The following is an 18592-nucleotide window of genomic DNA, read 5'->3' as shown; positions in this document are numbered from 1 at the left end:
AATGAACCAAGCTATCCTGTGTAAAGTGGAAGCGAGAGAGAGAGTTCTAGATTGCTTGTAGTGAAGGTGAATCCCTTGAAGATACCCGCGGTGTACGTGAGTCTCTCGTGATTTTACGTCCTCAATGAACCAGGGCTATCCTGTGTAGTGTGGAAGCGAGAGAGAGAGAGAGTTAGACATTGCTTGTAGTGAAGGTGAATCCCTTGAAGATACCCACGGTGCGTGAGTCGTGATTTTACGTCCTCAATGAACCAGGGCTATCCTGTGTAAAGTGAGAGGGAGAGAGTTTGAGATGCTTGTAGTGAAGGTGAATCTCTTGAAGACACCCGCCGTGTGTGAGTCTCTCGTGATTTTACGTATTCAATGAACCAAGCTATCCTGTGTAGTGTGGAAGCGAGAGAGTTAGACATTGCTTGTAGTGAAGGTGAATCCCTTGAAGATACCCGCCGTGCATGTGTCTCTCTCGTGATTTTATGTCCTCAATAAACCAGGGCTATCCTGTGTAGTGTGGAAGCGAGAGAGAGAGTTTGAGATGCTTGTAGTGAAGGTGAATCCCTTGAAGACACCCACGGTGCGTAAGTCTCTCTCGTGCCTAAGGAAATGAAGATGATCGACAGGGGAGGAACGGTTGGGAAGAATGGCGTTAGGGGAAAGTGGGAAGGCGATTGGCTGGAGGGAAAGCGAAGGATCTCGATGAACCTTGGGTAAAAGGGGGAGGCGACTTGAGGGATAGACGTAGTGGAAGCCAGAGTCCATGACGCTTGGAGTGAAGGTGAATCCCTTGAAGACACCCGCGTGTGGATGTCCGTGCGTGTCCCTCGTGCCTAAGGAAATGAAGACTCCTCATCCGTTGAAGACTGCTGTGTCGTGGTGTGTCACTAAGATCCTTTCATCGGTCGTGGTGGTTTTATGTCCTCAATGAACCAGGGCTATCCTGTGTAAAGTGGAAGCGAGAGAGAGTTCTAGATTGCTTGTAGTGAAGGTGAATTCCTTGAAGACACCCGCAGTGTGCGTGAGTCTCTCTCGTGATTTTACGTCCTCAATGAACCAGGGCTATCCTGTGTAGTGTGGAAGCGAGAGAGAGAGAGAGAGTTAGACATTGCTTGTAGTGAAGGTGAATTCCTTGAAGACACCAGCGGTGCGTGTGTCTCTCGTGATTTTATGTCTTCAATGGACCAGGGCTCTCCTGTGTAAAGTGGAAGTGAGAGAGGGTTAGACATTGCTTGTAGTGAAGGTGAACTCCTTGAAGACACCCGCGGTACGTGAGTCTCTCGTGATTTTACATCCTCAATGAACCAGGGCTATCCTGTGTAGTGTGGAAGCGAGAGAGAGAGAGAGTTAGACATTGCTGGTAGTGAAGGCGAATCCCTTGAAGACGGCTGTCCCCAATCTTTTTTTAACACCAGGGACCGGTTTCGTGGAAGACAAATTTTTCTCACGGACCGGGGTTTGGGGGGGGGTCATCATTGGATCTTTCCCCCCCTTTTCAAAGAAGCTATCCGGCTCCGTGTGTTTGTTACTCGTGGTGGCTACTAGGGGGTGGGTGGTGGGTTGTTGGAGCTCGCAGGCTTCACACCAACACTGAGACTGTGACGAGTGGCGCTAATAATAATAGTAAGATAATTGGGGGGCCGGGGGGGCCTGGCCACGTGCGGACTCGCCGCTCTCAACTCCACCTCCTCCTCTGCTGCTGCTGCTGTTGTGCGGCCCGGTGCCTAACAGGTCCCTGGCCCCGGGGGGGGGGGGGGGGTGGGGGGGGGATTGGGGACCCCCGCTCCTTGAAGGCACCCACGTGTGGCTGTTAGTGCGTCTCTCTCGTGCCTAAGGAAATGAAGATGATCGACGGGGAGGGGGGGGGCGGGGGGAGGAACGGTTGGGAAGAATGGCGTTAGGGGAGAGTGGGAAGGCGATTGGCTGGAGGGAAAGCGAAGAGGTCTCGAGGAACCTTCGAGAAAAAAGGGGGGGAGGGAGGGGGGGAGGGGACTTGAGGGATAGACGGAGAGAGATTTGTGTGAAGGTAAAATTCAACTGCTCAACCACGAGCTATGGATGCTCCGATACCTGCATCGTGTCAGTTTCAGGTTTTTTTTCTTCTTCAGTTTATTTATTTTGGTGCAGCCCTGTGAGCCATTCGGCTCTTGAATCGGGTGCAATACGCAACAAACAAGAACCACGGGCAAGAAAAACAAACATCTTAAAGTGACCGCGCGTGAACTGAGCAAACAGAAAATCCATGGGAAACAGAAAACAAAAACCCCCGGCAAAATATTCTGATTTAAAGCTTTCGTGACTGCAGCGATTCATATTCTTAGCTCTTTCGGTAAAGTCACGTTAAAGGGAAAACAATAAAATAAAATATATATATTAAAAAAAAACAATATATTTGATTATATTTTTCGATGTAAAGCTTTCGTGACTACAAGGATTCATCTTCTTTGGTTCTTTCGGTAAAGTCACCACCACGTAGAATGAGAATAAAATAATAAATTGATAAAATAACACAAAAAAATAACGCAAAAATATTATTGTGTTATTTTATTTTATCAATGTATTATTTTATTCTCATTCTACGTGGTGACTTTACCGAAAGAACCAAAGAAGATTTCGATTTAAAGCTTTCGTGACTGCAATGATTCATCTTCTTTGGTTCTTTCGGTAAAGTCACCACGTAGAATGAGAATAAAATAATAAATTGATAAAATAAAATAAAAATAAAATAACACAATAATATTCTCACTGAGAATATTATAGTGTTATTTTATTTTATCAATTTATTATTTTATTCTCATTCTACGTGGCGGTGACTTTACCGAAAGAACCAAAGAAGATGAACCAAAGAAGATGTTTGATTATTTCATTGCTTTCCCTTTAACGTGACTTTACCGAAAGAGCCAAGAATATGAATGCAGCAAAAAAATATGCCCTGAAAAAAATAAAGAGAGAATCACCGTTCCACCAGCCGCCGTGTGCAACAACAACAACAAAAAATCCCGGCGGCCGGTGTGACTAGGCCGCAAAGACAGCCTGCCGCCGGCTCAGTCTCAAAGAACAACGCCTAAAGATCATCAAGAGCCACGTGTAGTTCACCACGAGTACCGCTCGCGCGCGTGGTTAACGCGGTCGCTTGATCACCTCACAAAAGCTAGCGTCCACGTGGCGTTCGGACACCCGAACGCAACCTGCCCTGAGCCTGAGTAGGCGCCTGTGGCGTTGTCACAGCTGATGACGGTCGCTCGCGCTGCGATCGAAACGTGGTGGACCGATTATTTTTGTTGCCGAAAGTATCAAAAAGGAGTGGGGTATGGGATTCGTGCAGTGGCGAAAGCTTCAAGTCAAGATCCGACGCAAACCCCCAGCTGTACGGCGAGAAAGGGGTTAAAACACTACGGCTAGAATTGTTTCGACTGGAAGCTTTCGCGCTACGCAGGTGCATTCATATTCTCGGCTCTTTCGGCAAAGTCACGTAGAAGGGAAGCAATGGAATAATGGATTTCTGGGCTGAGCAATCATTGGAAGGATTTGATGAACCATCTCGGGTCTTCATTGATTGTGTTCACGCTTACGATTACCATGAGAGATTCGTTCATGAGGCCATCCACATATAGAAACACGGAGACAATTTCAACCGAGGAGATGGATTCTGGGCTTAGCAATCATTGGAAGGATTTGATCAACCATTTCGGGTCTTCATTGATTGTGTTCACGCTTACGGTTACCATGAGAGATTCGTTCATGAGGCCATCCACATAAACAAACACGGACACAATTTCAACCGAGAAGATGGATTTTGGGCTTAGCAATCATTGGAAGGATTTGATGAACCATCTCGGGTCTTCATTGATTGTGTTCACGCTTACGGTTACCATGAGAGATTCGTTCATGAGGCCATCCACATATACAAACACGGAGACAATTTCAACTGAGGAGATGGATTCTGGGCTTAGCAATCATTGGAAGGATTTGATGAACCATCTCGGGTCTTCATTGATTGTGTTCACGCTTACGGTTACCATGAGAGATTCGTTCATGAGGCCATCCACATATAGAAACACGGAGACAATTTCAACCGAGGAGATGGATTCTGGGCTTAGCAATCATTGGAAGGATTTGATCAACCATTTCGGGTCTTCATTGATTGTGTTCACGCTTACGGTTACCATGAGAGATTCGTTCATGAGGCCATCCGCATATACAAACACGGAGACAATTTCAACCGAGAAGATGGATTCTGGGCTTAGCAATCATTGGAAGGATTTGATCAACCATTTCGGGTCTTCATTGATTGTGTTCACGCTTACGGTTACCATGAGAGATTCGTTCATGAGGCCATCCACATATAGAAACACGGAGACAATTTCAACCGAGAAGATGGATTCTGGGCTTAGCAATCATTGGAAGGATTTGATGAACCATCTCGGGTCTTCATTGATTGTGTTCACGCTGACGGTTACCATGAGAGATTCGTTCATGAGGCCATCCACATATACAAACACGGAGACAATTTCAACCGAGAAGATGGATTCTGGGCTTAGCAATCATTGGAAGGATTTGATGAACCATCTCGGGTCTTCATTGATTGTGTTCACGCTTACGGTTACCATGAGAGATTCGTTCATGAGGCCATCCACATATACAAACACGGAGACAATTTCAACCGAGAAGATGGATTCTGGGCTTAGCAATCATTGGAAGGATTTGATCAACCATCTCGGGTCTTAATTGATTGTGTTCACGCTTACGGTTACCATGAGAGATTCGTTCATGAGGCCATCCACATATACAAACACGGAGACAATTTCAACCGAGAAGATGGATTCTGGGCTTAGCAATCATTGGAAGGATTTGATGAACCATCTCGGGTCTTCATTGATTGTGTTCACGCTTACGGTTACCATGAGAGATTCGTTCATGAGGCCATCCACATATACAAACACGGAGACAATTTCAACCGAGAAGATGGATTCTGGGCTTAGCAATCATTGGAAGGATTTGATGAACCATCTCGGGTCTTCATTGATTGTGTTCACGCTTACGGTTACCATGAGAGATTCGTTCATGAGGCCATCCACATATACAAACACGGAGACAATTTCAACCGAGAAGATGGATTCTGGGCTTAGCAATCATTGGAAGGATTTGATCAACCATCTCGGGTCTTAATTGATTGTGTTCACGCTTACGGTTACCATGAGAGATTCGTTCATGAGGCCATCCACATATACAAACACGGAGACAATTTCAACCGAGAAGATGGATTCTGGGCTTAGCAATCATTGGAAGGATTTGATAAACCACTTCAGGTCTTAATTGATTGTTCATGCTTACGGTGGCTTTCAGACCGCATCCATTATTTTTCGTCTCCCCCCTCCTCTTTTCCGAACATAGATGGACTCTGATTTAAAGCTTTCATGACTGCAGTGATTCATATTCTTGGTTCTTTCGGTAAAGTCACGTTGAAGGGAAACAATAAAATATTAAAATATATATAAAACGATAAAATTCTCATGATGTTTCGACTGTGTGTATCCGTGTGTGCATGTGTGTGTGTGTCCGTGTGTGTGTGTGTGCATGTGTGTGTGTCCATGTGTGTGTGTGCGTGTGTTTAATGCCCTCTCTGGGTCTGCCCGGTGACCTCCTGCAAGCGGGCGTTCGACACTTCACGTGGTAGCCTCAAGGTGCACATAGCCTGGCACAAGCGTCGTGGTGACGTCACCGCCACTTGATGGCCGAATGGCGGTTGTTGTTGTTGTGTGTGTCACTGTGTGTGTGCGTGTGTGTGACGCTCACAACAACGAGCGGAGCGCCGGATGGCTAAAGCGCAGCAGGTTGGCACAGTAGGGGGCACAGGTGGTGCATCAGCCAGTCATCTCAGTCAGTCGACCCGTGGCACCTGGGTCTGCCCAGTGACCTCCTGCCAGCGGGCGTTCGACACTTCACGTGGCCTCAGGGTGCACATAGCCTGGCACAAGTGTCGTGGTGACGTCACCGCCACTTAGTGGGCGAATGGCGGTTGTTGTTGTTAATGGGTCTCTGTGGGTGTCTATGAGTCTCTGTGGGTGTCTCTGAGTCTCTGTGGGTGTCTCTGAGTCTCTGTGGGTGTCTCTGAGTCTCTGTGAGTGTCTATGAGTCTCTGTGGGTGTCTCTGAGTCTCTGTGAGTGTCTATGAGTCTCTGTGAGTGTCTCTGAGTCTCTGTGAGTGTCTATGAGTCTCTGTGGGTGTCTCTGAGTCTCTGTGGGTGTCTATGAGTCTCTGTGGGTGTCTATGAGTCTCTGTGGGTGTCTATGAGTCTCTGTGGGTGTCTATGAGTCTCTGTGGGTATCTCTGAGTCTCTCTGTGGGTGTCTATGAGTCTCTGTGGGTGTCTATGAGTCTCTGTGGGTGTCTATGAGTCTCTGTGGGTGTCTCTGAGTCTCTGTGGGAGTCTCTGAGTCTCTGTGGGTGTCTATGAGTCTCTGTGTGTGTTTATGAGTCTCTGTGGGTGTCTATGAGTCTCTGTGGGTGTCTATGAGTCTCTGTGGGTATCTCTGAGTCTCTCTGTGGGTGTCTCTGAGTCTCTGTGTGTCTCTGAGTCTCTCTGTGGGTGTCTCTTGAGTCTCTGTGTGTGTCTATGAGTCTCTGTGGGTGTCTATGAGTCTCTGTGGGTGTCTATGAGTCTCTGTGGGTGTCTCTGAGTCTCTGTGGGTGTCTATGAGTCTCTGTGGGTGTCTATGAGTCTCTCTGTGAGTGTCTCTGAGTCTCTCTGTGGGTGTCTCTGAGTCTCTGTGGGTGTCTATGAGTCTCTGTGGGTGTCTATGAGTCTCTGTGGGTGTCTATGAGTCTCTGTGGGAGTCTCTGAGTCTCTGTGGGTGTCTATGAGTCTCTGTGGGTGTCTATGAGTCTCTGTGGGTGTCTATGAGTCTCTGTGGGTGTCTATGAGTCTCTGTGGGTGTCTCTGAGTCTCTGTGGGTGTCTATGAGTCTCTGTGGGAGTCTCTGAGTCTCTGTGGGTGTCTATGAGTCTCTGTGGGTGTTTATGAGTCTCTGTGGGTGTCTATGAGTCTCTGTGGGTGTCTATGAGTCTCTGTGGGTATCTCTGAGTCTCTCTGTGGGTGTCTCTGAGTCTCTGTGTGTCTCTGAGTCTCTCTGTGGGTGTCTCTGAGTCTCTCTGTGGGTGTCTCTGAGTCTCTGTGGGTGTCTCTGAGTCTCTCTGTGGGTCTCTCTGAGTCTCTCTGTGGGTGTCTGTGAGTCTCTCTGTGGGTGTCTCTGAGTCTCTCTGTGGGTGTCTCTGAGTCTCTGTGGGTCTCTGAGTCTCTGTGGGTGTCTATGAGTCTCTGTGGGTGTCTATGAGTCTCTGTGGGTGTCTATGAGTCTCTGTGGGTGTCTCCGAGTCTCTCTGTGGGTGTCTCTTGAGTCTCTGTGTGTGTCTATGAGTCTCTGTGGGTGTCTATGAGTCTCTGTGGGTGTCTATGAGTCTCTGTGGGTGTCTCTGAGTCTCTCTGTGGGTGTCTCTGAGTCTCTGTGGGTCTCTGAGTCTCTGTGGGTGTCTATGAGTCTCTGTGGGTCTCTCTGAGTCTCTCTGTGGGTGTCTCTGAGTCTCTGCGAGTCTCCATTTAGTAGCTGCTCACCCCCATCTGCAGGTGCCCTGATAGTGGCATTGCCCTGGTACCGTCCACCTGTTGGTGCTGTCCTCTGCTCTGACACTGTTGGTGAGACTGCTGCTGCTGCTGTCTGTGGCGTAGGCCCATCAGTGGTGCCACGTTCAGTCAGAGACACGTTTCTGCTTGGACGTTCACCACGAAGCAACTTGATTCCTTGCTAAAGGTTTAGAGATTTGTGTTTTATTGCCAGCAAAGAGGTAACACAACCCACCCCCAATCCCCCCATATTCTTATTTGTTCACATTGAGATTCACACAAACTCGCACACACAGACTCACACACAGACTCACACAGACACAGATTCACACAAACTCGCACACACACACAGACTCACACACAGATTCACACAGACTCACACAGACACACAGACTCACACAGACTCACACACAGATTCACACAGACTCACACAGACACAGATTCACACAAACTCACACAGACTCAGATTCACACAAACTCACAAAGACACAGATTCACACAAACTCGCACACACACAGACTCACACATAGATTCACACAGACTCACACAGACACAGATTCACACAAACTTGCACACACACAGACTCACACACAGATTCACACAGACTTACACAGACACACAGACGCACACAGACACAGACACACACAGACTCACACACAGATTCACACAGACTCACACAGACACAGATTCACACAAGCTCACACAGACCTAAAGTCACACAAACTCGCACACACACACAGATTCACACACAGATTCACACAGACTCACACAGACACAGACTGATACACAGATTCACACAAACTCACACAGACACACACAGACTCACACACAGATTCACACAGACTCACACAGACACAGACTGACACACAGACTCACACAGACTCACACAGACACACACAGACTCACACACAGATTCACAGACTCACACAGACACAGATTCACACAAACTCGCACACACACAGACTCACACAGACACAGATTCACACAGACTCACACAGACACACACAGACTCACACAGACTCACACAGATTCACACAGACTCACACAGACACAGATTAACACAAACGCGCACACACACAAACCTCACACATAGATTCACACAGACTAACACACTTACACTAACTCACACCAACACACACACTAACTCACACTAACACACACACACTAACACACACTAACACACTAACACACACTCTCACACTAACACACACACACTAACACACACTAACACACACACTAACACACACGCTAACACACACGCTAACACACACTAACACACACGCTAACACACACGCTAACACACACTAACACACACACTAACACACTAACACACACTAACACACACTAACACACACACACACTAACACACACACTAACACACACACACTAACACACACACTAACACACTAACACACACACACACTAACACACACACTAACACACACACTAACACACACACTAACACACACACTAACACACACACTAACACACACACACAATAACACACACTAACACACACACAATAACACACACTAACACACACTAACACACACTAACACACACACTAACACACACACTAACACACTAACACACACTAACACACACACTAACACACACACTAACACACTAACACACACACTAACACACACACTAACACACACACTAACACACACACTAAGACACACACTAACACACTAACACACACACTAACACACTAACACACACACTAACACACACACTAACACACACACTAACACACTAACACACACACTAACACACACACTAACACACTAACACACACACTAACACACACACTAACACACACACTAACACACACACACTAACACACACACTAACACACACACTAACACACACACACACTAACACACACACACACTAACACACACACACACTAACACACACACACACACACTAACACACACACTAACACACACACTAACACACACACTAACACACACACTAACACACACACTAACACACACACACTAACACACACACACACTAACACACACACTAACACACACACTAACACACACACTAACACACACACACTAACACACACTAAGACACTAAGACACTAACACACACACACTAACACACAAACACTAACACACACACTAACACACACACTAACACACACACTAACACACACACTAACACACACACTAACACACACTAACACACACACACACTAACACACACACTAACACACACTAACACACACACTAACACACACACTAACACACACTAACACACTAACACACACTAACACACACTAACACACACACTAACACACACACACACAATAACACACACACTAACACACACACTAACACACACACTAACACACACACTAACACACACACACACACTAACACACACACTAACACACACACTAACACACACACTAACACACACACACTAACACACACACACACACTAACACACACACACTAACACACACACACACACTAACACACACACTAACACACACACTAACACACACACTAACACACACTAACACACACACTAACACACTAACACACACACTAACACACACACTAACACACACTAACACACACACTAACACACACACACTAACACACACACTAACACACACACTAACACACACACTAACACACACTAACACACACACTAACACACACACACACACACTAACACACACTAACACACACTAACACACACTAACACACACTAACACACACTAACACACACACACACACACTAACACACACACTAACACACACACACTAACACACACTAACACACACACACTAACACACACTAAGACACTAACACACTAACACACACACTAACACACACACTAACACACACACTAACACACACTAACACACTAACACACACTAACACACACACTAACACACACTAACACACACACTAACACACACTAACACACACACTAACACACACACTAACACACACACACTAACACACACTAAGACACTAACACACTAACACACACACTAACACACACACTAACACACACACTAACACACACTAACACACACACTAACACACTAACACACACACTAACACACACACTAACACACACTAACACACACACTAACACACACACACTAACACACACACTAACACACACTAACACACACACTAACACACACTAACACACACACTAACACACACACACACACACTAACACACACTAACACACACTAACACACACTAACACACACTAACACACACTAACACACACACACACTAACACACACACTAACACACACACACTAACACACACTAACACACACACACTAACACACACTAAGACACTAACACACTAACACACACACTAACACACACACTAACACACACACTAACACACACTAACACACTAACACACACACTAACACACACTAACACACACTAACACACACACTAACACACACTAACACACACACTAACACACACTAACACACACACTAACACACACACTAACACACACACTAACACACACACTAACACACACACACTAACACACACTAACAAACACTAACACACACACTAACACACACACTAACACACACACTAACACACACACTAACACAAACACTAACACACACACTAACACAAACACACTAACACACACACACTAACACACACACTAACACACACACTAACACACACACTAACACACTAACACACTAACACACACTAACACACACACTAACACACACACTAACACACACACTAACACACACACTAACACACACACACTAACACACACTAACAAACACTAACACACACACTAACACACACACTAACACACACACTAACACACACACTAACACAAACACTAACACACACACTAACACAAACACTAACACACACTAACACACTCACACACAGACAGACAGATCAGAGGCGGCGACGCCGGGCGGCACCTCCCTCCCTCCCCTCCCTCCCCTCCCTCCCCTCCCTCCCCTCCCGCTCCTGCCCAACCCCGCCGGTGGTGGCTCCGGCGGTGGCCCCGGTGGTGGCCCCGGTGGTGGCCCCGGTGGTGGCTCCGGTGGTGGCCCCGGCGGTGGCTCCGGTGGTGGCTCCGGTGGTGGCTCCGGTGGTGGCTCCGGTGGTGGCTCCGGTGGTGGCCCCGGTGGTGGCTCCGGTGGTGGCCCCGGTGGTGGCTCCGGTGGTGGCTCCGGTGGTGGCTCCGGTGGTGGCCCCGGTGGTGGCTCCGGTGGTGGCCCCGGTGGTGGCTCCGGTGGTGGCTCCGGCGGTGGCTCCGGTGGTGGCCCCGGTGGTGGCCCCGGTGGTGGCTCCGGTGGTGGCCCCGGTGGTGGCTCCGGTGGTGGCCCCGGTGGTGGCTCCGGTGGTGGCCCCGGTGGTGGCTCCGGTGGTGGCCCCGGCGGTGGTGGCTCCGGTGGTGGCTCCGGTGGTGGCTCCGGTGGTGGCCCCGGCGGTGGCTCCGGTGGTGGCTCCGGTGGTGGCCCTGCCGGCGGCCCTGGCAGCGTAGCCGGTGCCGAACCAGCGGTCGACCGCCGTCAGCCGCACTCTCACCACCAGCGACGTCATCACGTACTCACGCCGCCTCCCGGTCCTCCTCCTCCTCCTCCTCCTCCTCCTCCCGTCCACCACCTCGTCCTCCACCTCCTCCTCGTCCTCCACCTCCTCGTCCACCACCACCTCGTCGTCGTCGTCGAAGTCGTCCGGGCCAAGCGACGAGAAGTCGCCTGCGGAGAGCGTCGCCTCCACGCTGCCCACGCCGTCCGAGTAGGCGAGGTGCAGGCTCCCCGGTGGGGGCGACGAGGAGGTGGTGGACGAGGAGGAGGTGGACGAGGTGGACGAGGAGGTGGACGAGGAGGTGAGGCAGGCCGGCTCGCTCAAGCACCACAGCGTCACTCCGGACTCGCGCAGACAAAGATCCAGCAAACAGCCACCCTGGGTGGGGAGCGGTGGGGGGGCGGGGGGGGGGAGACAGCACGGAGGTCAGAAGCCTCCTCCACCTCGTCCACCACCTCGTCCACCACCACCTCGTCCACCTTCTCCACCACCACCTCGTCCACCACCACCACCACCACCTCCACCTCCACCACCACCACCACCACCACCACCTCCACCACCACCTCCACCACCTCCTCCACCACCTCCACCACCTCCACCACCACCTCCACCACCACCACCACCACCACCTCCTCCACCACCTCCACCACCACCTCCACCACCACCACCACCACCTCCTCCACCACCACCACCACCACCTCCACCACCTCCACCTCCTCCACCCTCCTCCTCCACAACCTCCGCCTCGTCCTCCTTCCTCCATCTGGTCGCTCACTGAGTCACTCACCCACTCACTCAGCTACTCACCCACCCTCTCACTGACTCACCACTGGCGTGACTACTCACTCACTCACCAAGTCACTCACCCACTCCCTCAGCTACTCACCCACCCTCTCACTCACCACTGGTGTGCCCATCTACTCACTCACCAAGTCACTCACCCACTCACTCAGCTACTCACCCACCCTCTCACTCACTCACCACTGGTGTGACCATCTACTCACTCGCTCACCAAGTCACTCACCCACTCACTCACTCACCCAACTACACACCCACCCACCCACTCACCCATCCATTTACTCACTCACCCATTTACCCACTCACCCACTCACTCACCAACTCACCCACTCACTCACTCACCCATTCACCCACTCACCCACCCACTCACTCACTCACTCACCCACTCACTCACCCAACTACTCACCCACCCATTCACTCATGCACCCACTCACCCACTCACCCACTCACTCACTCACCCACTCACCCGCTCACCCAGTCACTCACCCACCCACTCACCCACTCACTCACCCACTCACTCACTAACCCACTCACTCACCCATTCACTCACTCACCCACCCACTCACTCACCCACCCACTCACCCACTCACTCACTCACCCACTCACTCACCCACTCACTCACCCACTGACTCACTCACCCACTCACTCACCCACTCACTCACTCACTCACCCACTCACCCACCCACCCACTCACTCACCTACTCACCCACTCACTCACCTACTCACCCACTCACTCACCCACCCACTCACTCACCCACCCACTCACCCACTCACTCACCCACTCACTCACTCACTCACCCACTCACCCACTCACTCACCCATTCACTCACTCACCCACCCACTCACTCACCCACCCACTCACTCACTCACCCACTCACCCACCCACCCACTCACTCACCCACTCACTCACTCACTCACCCACCCACTCACTCACCCACCCACTCACCCACTCACTCACCCATCCACTCACTCACCCACCCACCCACTCACTCACCCACTCACTCACTCACCCACTCACTCACCCATTCACTCACTCACCCACCCACTCACTCACCCACCCACTCACCCACTCACTCACTCACCCACTCACTCACCCACTCACTCACCCACTGACTCACTCACCCACTCACTCACCCACTCACTCACTCACTCACCCACTCACCCACCCACCCACTCACTCACCTACTCACCCACTCACTCACCTACTCACCCACTCACTCACCCACCCACTCACTCACCCACCCACTCACCCACTCACTCACCCACTCACTCACTCACTCACCCACTCACCCACTCACTCACCCATTCACTCACTCACCCACCCACTCACTCACCCACCCACTCACTCACTCACCCACTCACCCACCCACCCACTCACTCACCCACTCACTCACTCACTCACCCACCCACTCACTCACCCACCCACTCACCCACTCACTCACCCATCCACTCACTCACCCACCCACCCACTCACTCACCCACTCACTCACTCACCCACTCACTCACCCATTCACTCACTCACCCACCCACTCACTCACCCACCCACTCACCCACTCACTCACCCACTCACCGCCAGGCTGACAAGCCGCCCCCGCGTCTCCCCCATGAACGGGAGATGAACGCTCACAGACACGGAACTGTGGCCATGCAAATCCACACACAGAGACACAGAGACATAGAGACACACAGAGACATAGAGACACACAGAGACCCATAGAGATACACAGAGACACACAGAGACCCAACAGAGACCCACAGAGACACACAGAGACACACAGAGACACACAGAGACCCACAGAGATACACAGAGATACACAGAGATGCAGAGACACACAGACACACAGAGACGCAGAGACACACAGAGACACACAGACACACAGAGACGCAGAGACACACAGAGACCCACAGAGATACACAGAGACACACAGACACACACAGACACACAGACACGCAGAGACACACAGAGACACACAGTGACAGAGACACAGAGACACGCAGAGACACACAGAGACACACAGAGACATAGAGACCCACAGAGACCCACAGAGACCCACAGAGACATAGAGACACACAGAGACACACAGAGACCCACAGAGACACACAGAGACACACAGAGACACACAGAGACCCACAGAGACACACAGAGACACACAGAGACCCACAGAGACTCACAGAGACCCACAGAGACACACAGAGACCCACAGAGACCCACAGAGACCCATAGAGACACACAGACACACAGAGACCCACAGAGACACACAGAGACCCACAGAGGCACACAGAGACACACAGAGACCCACAGAGATACACAGAGACTCACAGAGACACACAGAGACCCAAAGACTACTCACACAGTAGAGACCTACAGACTACTCACACAGTAGAGACCCACAGACTACTCACACAGTAGAGACCCACAGACTACTCACACAGTAGAGACCCACAGACTACTCACACAGTAGAGACCCACACACTACTCACACAGTAGAGACCCATAGACTACTCACACAGTAGAGAGACCCACAGACTACTCACACAGTAGAGACCCACAGACTACTCACACAGTAGAGACCCACAGACTACTCACACAGTAGAGACCCATAGACTACTCACACAGTAGAGACCCACAGACTACTCACACAGTAGAGACCCACAGACTACTCACACAGTAGAGACCCACAGACTACTCACACAGTAGAGACCCACAGACTACTCACACAGTAGAGACCCACAGACTACTCACACAGCAGAGACCCACAGACTACTCACACAGTAGAGACCCACAGACTACTCACACAGTAGAGACCCACAGACTACTCACACAATAGAGACCCACAGACTACTCACACAATAGAGACCCATAGACTACTCACACAGTAGAGACCCACAGACTACTCACACAGTAGAGACACCCACAGACTACTCACACAGTAGAGACCCATAGACTACTCACACAGTAGAGACCCACAGACTACTCACACAGTAGAGACCCACAGACTACTCACACAGTAGAGACCCACAGACTACTCACACAGTAGAGACCCACAGACTACTCACACAGTAGAGACCCACAGACTACTCACACAGTAGAGACCCACAGACTACTCACACAGTAGAGACCCATAGACTACTCACACAGTAGAGACCCACAGACTACTCACACAGTAGAGACCCACAGATTACTCACACAGTAGAGACCCACAGACTACTCACACAGTAGAGACCCACAGACTACTCACACAGTAGAGACCCACAGACTACTCACACAGTAGAGACCCACAGACTAATCACACAGTAGAGACCCACAGACTACTCACACAGTAGACACCCACAGACTACTCACACAGTAGAGACCCACAGACTACTCACACAGTAGAGACCCACAGCCTACTCACACAGTAGAGACCCACAGACTACTCACACAGTAGAGACCCACAGACTACTCACACAGTAGAGACCCACAGACTACTCACACAGTAGAGACCCACAGACTACTCACACAGTAGACACCCACAGACTACTCACACAGTAGAGACCCACAGACTACTCACACAGTAGAGACCCACAGACTACTCACACAGTAGAGACCCACAGACTACTCACACAGTAGAGACACCCACAGACTACTCACACAGTAGAGAGACCCACAGACTACTCACACAGTAGAGACCCACAGACTACTCACACAGTAGAGACCCACAGACTACTCACACAGTAGAGAGACCCACAGACTACTCACACAGTAGAGAGACCCACAGACTACTCACACAGTAGAGAGACCCACAGACTACTCACACAGTAGAGAGACCCACAGACTACTCACACAGTAGAGACCCATAGACACCCCCCACTCAGTACAGTACAACCAACGAGAGAGAGGCATTGAGACCGTGGCGTTCCCTGACAGTCCCTCCGTCTCCCAGGGGATTGCGAGCGGCGCTGGCAACGTGGTGTGGCGGTCGCGCTGATCCTCGTCAAACAGCGCCAGTGTCATCGTCCCGTCCCACACGTCGCCTGCACGCGGAGCCACGCGGGGGCGGAGCCACGCCGGGTGTGACACGCTCGCTCGCTCACTCGCACGCTCACTAACTCGCTCGCTCACTCGCATGCTCACTCGCTCGCTCGCTAACTCGCTCGTTCACTAACTCGCTCGCTCACTCGCACGCTCACACACTCACTCACACGCTCACTAACTCACTCACATGCTCACAAACTCACTCGCTCGCTCGCTCGCTTACTCGCACGCTCACACACTCACTCGCACGCTCACTAACTCACTCACACCCACTCGCTCACTCACTCGTACTCTCGCTCACTCACCCACACGCTCACTCACTCACTCGCTCGCTCACACGCCCACTCACCCACACGCTCACTCACTCGCTCGCTCGTTCACACGCTCACTCACTTATACTCACACCCACTCGCTCGCTCACTCACTCACTCACTCATACTCTCGCTCACTCGCTCACTTATACTCACACCCACTCACTCACTCACTCACTCGTCCTCTCGCTCACTCACCCACACGCTCACTCGCTCACTCACCCACACGCTCACTCCCTCGCTCACTCGCTCGCTCACTCGCTCACTTATACTCACACCCACTCGCTCACTCACTCCCTCGCACGCTCACTCACCCACACGCTCGCTCACTCGCTCGTTCGCTCACTCCCTCGCTTACTCGCTCACTTATACTAACACTCACTCGCTCACTCACTCACTCACTCACTCGTACTCTCGCTCACTCACCCACATGCTCACTCACTTACTAACTCACTTGCTCACTCACTCACCCACACGTTCACTCGCTCGCTCACACACTCACTCACTCACCCACACGCTCACTCACTCGCTCACTCACCCACACGCTCACTCGCTCACCCACACGCTCACTAACTCACTCGCTCAATCACTCGCTTGCTCACTCACCCACACGCTCGCTCACTCACCCACACGCTCACTCACCCACACGCTCACTCACCCACACGCTCACTCACCCACACGCTCACTCACCCACTCACTAACTCACTCACACACTCACTAACTCGCTCACACGCTCACTCACCCTCTCGTTCACTCAGCCACACGCTCACTCACCCACACGCTCACTCACCCACACGCTCACTCACCCACACGCTCACTCACCCACACGCTCGCTCACCCACACGCTCACTCACCCACATGCTCACTCACCCACACGCTCACTCACCCTCTCGTTCACTCAGCCACACGCTCACTCACCCACACGCTCGCTCACCCACACGCTCGCTCACCCACACGCTCGCTCACCCACACGCTCACTCACCCACATGCTCACTCACCCACACGCTCACTCACTAACTCACTCACACACTCACTAACTCACTCGCTCACTCACTCGCTTGCTCACTCACCCACACGCTCGCTCACTCACCCACACGCTCACTCACCCACACGCTCACTCACTCGCTTGCTCACTCACCCACACGCTCGCTCACCCACACGCTCACTCACCCACACACTCACTCACCCACATGCTCACTCACCCACACGCTCACTCGCTCACCCACACGCTCACTAACTCACTCGCTCACTCACTCGCTTGCTCACTCACCCACACGC

General features: G+C 51.0%; 1 protein-coding gene across 1 annotated transcript in view; it reads right to left on the bottom strand.

The window, feature by feature from the left end:
• Positions 1-11548: 11548 nt before the first annotated feature.
• The window catches only part of FBXO15 (F-box protein 15), a 45511-nt gene continuing 38467 nt past the window's right edge, over positions 11549-18592 (bottom strand). Inside the window, exons 9-10 of the mRNA XM_076055120.1 lie at positions 16878-17002; positions 11549-12568 (exon numbers count right to left, since the gene is read on the bottom strand). Of these exons, the coding sequence (XP_075911235.1) occupies positions 11549-12568; positions 16878-17002 (1145 nt within the window). The remainder of the gene's footprint in view (positions 12569-16877; positions 17003-18592) is intronic.

Source organism: Petromyzon marinus, chromosome 69 (genome assembly GCF_048934315.1).
Source record: "Petromyzon marinus isolate PM22_M1 ecotype Great Lakes invasive population chromosome 69, UKy_Petmar_22M1.pri1.0, whole genome shotgun sequence".
Lineage (NCBI taxonomy): Eukaryota > Metazoa > Chordata > Hyperoartia > Petromyzontiformes > Petromyzontidae > Petromyzon > Petromyzon marinus.
The sequence above is the reverse complement of the archived record's forward strand: the minus strand, read 5'-3'. Positions and strand labels throughout refer to the sequence as shown.